Source organism: Papilio polytes, unplaced genomic scaffold (assembly GCF_000836215.1).
Source record: "Papilio polytes unplaced genomic scaffold, Ppol_1.0 DF822845.1, whole genome shotgun sequence".
NCBI lineage: Eukaryota > Metazoa > Arthropoda > Insecta > Lepidoptera > Papilionidae > Papilio > Papilio polytes.
The window spans coordinates 269741-276883 of NW_013526359.1; the positions used below are offsets into that span (position 1 = coordinate 269741).

The following is a 7143-nucleotide window of genomic DNA, read 5'->3' on the forward strand; positions in this document are numbered from 1 at the left end:
TTTCAATTACGAGAGAGATAGGATGTGACAGAGAGACCACTTTCGTACTATGTTGCTGAATCAAACTACCGACAAAATATCCGTACAATAATATGACATGAAGATTTCGAAAATAGATTTCAAATGTTACCAAACAATTAAGTTAAAATAGACTTACCTGTCTTAACCAGTTTGAAGGTGACCTGCTGTTGGTTCTTAAGCTGATCATTGTGCGCTGGGTGCGTCAGCTCCCGCAGCGCCATCTCCACCGGCGGCTGCTGCATGCTTACACACTTCGGCGGCGTCGTCTCCTTTGATGAACTGAATTTTCTAAAGAAACTTCTCTTCTTCGGTTTTGAACTTGATCCTGTCAAGAAATGACACGATGTTTTAGTTGTTAATTACTTTATGTACTTTATTAAATCCCAACCGGTTAGGTAAATCGCTATGTTATGAGTTATTTGCATTCAAGCTTGTTAGTATCACCCAAAAAGTCATGCATCATGTATAGAAATAACACGCATTAATATTTCACCAGGCAGTCAAATCCACACGTTTTTTTCTTAAAAACCTTCAAGAGACGATCGATGTGTCGGCGTCGAAGGTGTGGATGTTCTAGCGGAAGGCGCGGGTGAGGGGTTGGAGGCCACGGGTTCGGAATAAGGTCGTGGCGGAAGTAAGCTAAGGGATGATGTCGCTGGAGAAGGGAACTGTGTGCCCGACGCGTCCGAGCGCCGGTCGGGTTCAGGAGTTGTGACACGAATGTTCGCAGTAAACTGAGGCGTGCTCGCTACCTCGAACAGTGCATCAAAGTTTCTGTCGAAAATGTTCTTCCGCGAGAAGGCCGGAGTAGGCAAGGGGGCGGGCAGTTCGAACTCATCTGGAGCGGGGGTCCTAACGATTTTGCCGAATTCGCTGTCATCGTGGCGTCCGAGCTTCTTGAGCAGTTTCGCTTTGGTGCGCTCGCGCAGTTTGGCCGGCCGTTCGAGCGACGGCGTCGGCGAGGCCGGCGCGCGCTCCGCGGGCTCCGGGGGCGCCGTTTTGGGGAAGGAGACGGCTCGGGGCGGGGCGGGGGACGGGGTGCAGGGGCGCGGCGGGGACGGCTGGGGCGGAGGCTCGAACAGTACGTCGAGCGTCGGCCGCTGCCGAGCGCGGGGCAGCGAGTACGAGCTGTACGTCAGGGAAACTACTTCTTCTGCAGGATATATCACGTACATCCCTGGCGAGACCGCATCGCGCCGGCCCCTCGCGCCCTCCGAAGAGGTTTACGCGCGTTCACTTATTTCACTACCACCGAACTAATTCGTTATCGTTTTATGACAATTTTTTAGTCAATTCGTTGCTGAATTCTGTGTGGAATGTAAAGTTTTTATTTTATATACGTGGAACTAGGGTAAGGAATGTTTTATGGGAGATTTTGAGCTGAGGGAGGTAGGAAGGTGTACTCTTCATGTAACGACAGTCGACTGGACTCGTCCATGTAACGCATCTTCAACCTAGATAAGAAAAAAATATATTATAGGTATTTCATTTTACAACACAAGTTAAGCTGGGCTTAGATAAACGTGTCAAGTGTTTCCACAATAACTGGAGCAAATCCTGTTGTGTAGTATCACTCAAAATTTACACAATGTAACTTTACGATGCTTCCAGTAGACGAGGCGTGTTACGGTTATTGTGGAAATTTTATCTAAGGATATTTTACCGTTTTTAAAGCGCCTCTTTTTCTTACTTATTTCACAAAGATATAAATCCTTAGAAAAATAATATTAAAAAATTACCTTTAACATATTTTAGAATATGCACCTGAGAACAACAAACATAATAGCAAGTACATATTATATGTGGTACCCAGAAATTTTAAATATAAACTGGAAAAACAATAACGTTTATTTTACGTATATTTACTTAAATAAACGAGAACATAACTTTTATTTAATTCGTACTCAAGTCAAATAAATTAAGACTAATTCAAAGAGGATGTTGAAAGCGAAATTTTTATATCTTGTTTCGAAAATGTCTAAGTGTAATGAGCCGGAGATGGCTCTCAGAGAACTGTATTGTGTGTACACTCGACCTCTTTTCACTCGCCTTCGAACTTCGCGTCGTCACAGCCCATAATGCGCTTACAACTATATTTGACTAAAATTTAAATCCTCTTTACATATGTAATGTTAAATATCTATTTATTGCAACGGAATGTATCACTATACCAAATGTCAGTCAACAGATGTGAATTACTGGGCATAGACAACTTAATTGAATTACTAAGATATTGGTCCGTCGCTAATTATGCATTAAAAATCCTGTTTTATTGACCATCGCATTATTTTGTATGTCAGCTGAAATTTATTTATCTTAAAGCATATTTGTGAATATTTGGGCCAATAAAAGTGAGTTGTTGCTGCAGAAATTTCAATCTCAATAAGGGTTACATCCCTTAAGTATCTACACTATGTAATTCCTAACAATATAGGTCAAGACTTAAGACTGTAATTCAAAAGCAAACTTGCATTGATTTAGGTGTCATAAATTGAATTAGAAAACCTATAGAGAATTCTTAAACTCTTCTTCAATAATATATGTACAGTTATATGAAAATACATGTATTTACATTTAGTGGTTGTGATACATGTACCTAAGTAATATTACAAGTAGCTGATATCACGTAGGAACCTGTAGCTATTCAATTTATTTCTTTGTTGGATGTGAAGGCTTGTGCGGAGTTCTTTTCATCGTAGTCTCATTATAAGAATGATGTAGCTGCCACACAGTTCATATGGTTTCTGCCTTTATTACTTACCTAATTTAATTCAGATATATAATATAGATCCAAAAATAGATAGCTCCTATCATAAATAAAGTTATCTACTTGTTTTTTTTTATTTCAAAATTAGACGTGATGAGGACATAAATGGACTGTTACCTCCAAGAAAAGAGGGCTGTACTGTTTGAAATCACTTTTCCATTTATGAGACTAATTGTTTGTCATTAAAATAACAAAATACTTCTACATTTTGTTATTTGAAATATTTATGCGAACATGATCAGAAAAAACGCTGTATCGAAAAAGACACATTTTAAAAGCAATTGATTATGTCTCGTGTCTCATTAAATTATTTCCACTTTAACGTAGAGTGCAAAGATGGGAGGCACTTTCAGCATAAAATTAACCTAGATAACCTCTGGATATTGCTCTAGCTAGAACGTGACAAGAGCATACTGGGTGGTAAAGGAAAATAGATTATTTTTATGAGCTTGCAGTCTGGATATGGCTAAGATACTGAGCGTTATGATCCTTAGGATGGACTTCCTAAAATTAAACCTATAAATAATGATGATTGTTATATAATTATTTATTAAAGTTAAGTTGATGATTTATCACTTTATAGTTTGACTTTTCCTCGCAAATTCGCGGGCGTGAAACTAAAAAATAATAAAAAAACATAGCCTATGTTTCTCACAGATAAATTACCTTTCTAATGGTGAAAGAATTTTTGATATCGGCTCAGTAATTTTTCCGTGAATCGAATACATACAAAAATACAAAACTTTCCTCTTTTTTTTATTGTGTTAAGGTGAAAAAAGAGCGAGCGACCACCTGAATCTGCCAAAATGGCGAAGCAACCGCTGCCCATGGACATCCGCAATTTCAGATGCGTTGCCTACCCTTAATCGACGTCTCCGTCGTCAAGAGGAATATAAAGAGGACTTTCCCTACTTATGCGTCTCCCTCACCGTCAAATCCTGTTTTCCTTCCCATCCCTTCCTTTTAAGGAAAAGGTGAAAAGGGTAAGGGACTAAAATTACGCCTGCGGCACCACACTCATCAGACGAAACGCGGAATTGCTTTCACTTGATGCCTGTCTTCTGTGTGGTTGGGTTATTGCAACGGGCAAGCCGGCCCATTCGTGCGAATATGTTAAAGCTGGCTATACCACTGCTAAAAAATCAAATAAAATTTTTGAATGGTTGATTTATATTGTTAAAATGATTTATTTCTGAATCAAAATTGTAGCATTATCACATATATCATTTCTTGCACGCTGCGAGATCGTAATATTCTGTGAAACTATATGAAATTTATTTTATTCATTATTCAGTAGGCATCGTAAAATATATTCGTAGTAGGACGTTACTTTCTTATCTAAATACCTATACGTCTTTTAAAGCACAAGTGTAATATAAAAGTTTATGAAATACGTGCTCATTTTCTTGTTCTTTCGCAGCATTTACCATCATCATCATCTCCCTTGCCTTATCCCATTCCCGTAGTGTCGGCGCACCGGATTTTTGTCCTCCATCCGTCATCTCAGTTACCACTCCCTTCTTTACCATAAAAATATATAATTACGAATACTTTTAAATTCCATATCGTCTCACTTTGGCAGAATTAAACTGCAATAGCCGCTTACTGTAAAGTTTTCATGATAAATCCATACTAAGAAGCTCCCTTAGTGACTATTAAGTATGCCTACATTTCCTTTATAGTTATACTGATTAAAGTAAAAGATATAAATCCATTAGAGTTTCTCCCATAATTCTTTTTGACAGAGTTACTTTGTTTCTCGCCTTATAATGACTGTCAAGGGATGTTCACTACAATCATTTAAAATAAAAGGTTTTAATAAGTAATTATGAATTATTACGTCTCTTGTGTACTGATGCTTATTTAAAATACGGTTTATTATAATAAATTATCTATACTAATATTTGTAATTTTGGACCTTTGTATGTATTGAAATAACTCAAAAACTACCGGATTTAAAACATTTCACCATTAAAAAGCTACGTTATCAGTGAGTAACGTAAGCTATGTTTTTTTTTCTAATTTCACGCGGACGAAGTCGCGAGGAATAGCTAGTAATTTTAAAAACTCGAGAGGTTTTTCGAATACGTAGATATTATTTATCCTTCTGTTTAATTATAATCCTTTTATCCTTCTAAAATCAGACATCCTGAAATGAACTATTGTTTTTTTTAAAATGATATTTTATTTAATTTTAAAACAGAAGCTAAAGAAAGATATGAGGTTGTATAAAATTGACCTAAATGTAATTTGCGTGTGTTTACTTTGCGTTAGGGGAAACAAGCCTTTGAGTATTTCATTTCCCGTGGAAAACAATTTCCGATATAACAGAGAGCTGCATTGCAAGCGTGCTGTACGATACAATGCAATTTTAAAATAATGGAAATAATAAACGATATTGTTCCATGCTTTTTAATTTGTGTTATGTATGCGTTTGACATGAATGTTTACTTTTTGAGGGTAGCAATATATTCAACTAGCTTTCGCCCGCGACTCCGTTTGCGTGGTATTTCTAAAACAAAAGTGAGTATCCTATGAGTAGACTATGTGTTCTACCAGGCTATCCTTTATATCTGTATCGAATTTTATCGAAATCCTTTCAGCCGTTTAAGATACAAACTCTGACAAATATACATCCATCAATCCATCCACCTAAACTTTCGCATTTATAATATTAGTATGGTTGAATTGAAAGACATTACTGTGTATATGAACTGTTATTTTTTATTGTCAAAAATGTTTTTATTAATACACAGGCTTAAAGAAGGTATAGGAAAGTTTATAACGTAAATACAACTTGAAAAGAATATCGTATATTTTAGGTCGGGTCGCCCTAAATTACGATATTTCTTTGGACTGCGACGAACTGAGGATTCTCGTGATGTAGATGCGAATGATTTTGGGTCATCGTTTATTGAATTTGGATTTTTTCATTTAGTTTGCGGACGAACTTAGGGAATATTATTTTAAACTAGAATATTATATGTCTAGAGGAGTCTAGAGGACATACCATAAAAATTGTAAAAATTAATCTCGAGTTTTTTATTTACCTAATTTACCTTTAACATTAAGGTCAGATAAGATTTAAAAATTAAACCAGATCTTAAAAGTATACGAAGTAATAAAACAAATATTTACTGTTTTTACTATTAAATTAAAAATGATATTTTGGTTACTGTATGCGAATAAAACTTAAATTCTCTGTAAGGATATACGGAAATACGTACTAGGATAGTATCGAATGAATAATATCGCTTTATTGTGTCTGTCTTCGTATCATTTTTACGTTTAAATGCCCACAATAATAAAATATGACGCTTAACAAGTTAATATTTGGAAACGCCTGTTTAAGATCTTTGAAATACTTGGAATTCTTTGGTTTTTAATACATGTAATATTTATATTTATATTAAAAGAAACGATTAACATCATAAGAATAATTGTTGACCGACAGAATAAATTGTCGTTCTGTGAATTCCTTCTTTGCAATTATAGCACGCACGTAGACATTTTGTATCCACCCCTCTCGGGAATCTAAATGAAAGTAAGTTTTTATCATTTTGTACGTTTTTTATTTATTTACACTTATGTACTTTACCTACAGAACATATAAGTGTTTATAAAAAAAATTAACATAACCGTTTCATTAATTTTACCATAAAAATGTTAATTAAAAGAATATTTACATGGCCGCTCTATTTAGATATGTACTGGTTTTTAAGATTATTTTTTCGCATATTGTGATCACCTTTCTTCATCTTTCGTCTTCCATATGGAATCAAAAGTTATCAAATTTATTCTTGTCTACTCACAATTCAATAAATCAAACATCATTAAAACTTTAAAAACTTGATCGTGGTGTTCTTAAAATTCGTAGATTGAATTAATTTCTCGCTGTCAATAATTAATTAAAAATTATAGCGGAACAATTATCCAGTGACAAACTTGACCGACATTTATTGCCGCACTTGGCCGACTCACAAAACTGTGTCAAGACATACATCGTTACAATGTTTATTTTCGCCACTCATTATCCACACGCTGCCAGAAGCATCTCCTACACAATTTCTAAGCTCTATATTCTCGTCAGAATAGATTTAGTGATTTTAATGGCAAACTATTTAAATCTATGGGAACAACAGTTGGTGGATTTCTATAATTTACGGAATTTTGTATTACTTCCCACTTTGTCCCAAATTCAAAGTCTGGATTGTTTTTGAATGTATTGTATTCAGTTCAATTATTAAAGAATAATCGAGATAAACAAATGTTGATTTATTGATGCAGGAATTCAGTAAGTCGTACTTATATTCTTAATAGGTCACTATTCTTTTATGATAGACTGTTGTTTACGA

At 35.4% G+C, this 7143-nt stretch overlaps 2 protein-coding genes across 2 annotated transcripts in view; both read right to left on the minus strand.

Annotated features, from left to right (window-relative positions):
* Positions 1 to 1029, minus strand: part of LOC106105471 (SH3 and cysteine-rich domain-containing protein 2) — a 95548-nt gene extending 94519 nt beyond the window's left edge. The window contains exons 1-2 of the mRNA XM_013285794.1: positions 551 to 1029; positions 158 to 346 (exon numbers count right to left, since the gene is read on the minus strand). Of these exons, the coding sequence (XP_013141248.1) occupies positions 158 to 263 (106 nt within the window). The 5' untranslated portion in view covers positions 264 to 346; positions 551 to 1029. The remainder of the gene's footprint in view (positions 1 to 157; positions 347 to 550) is intronic.
* LOC106105306 (vegetative cell wall protein gp1-like) lies at positions 543 to 1196 on the minus strand. Its single transcript, XM_013285597.1, has one exon. It carries the CDS (start codon positions 1194 to 1196, stop codon positions 543 to 545), a length of 654 nt encoding a protein of 217 aa, XP_013141051.1.
* Between the last annotated feature and the right edge of the window lie 5947 nt (positions 1197 to 7143).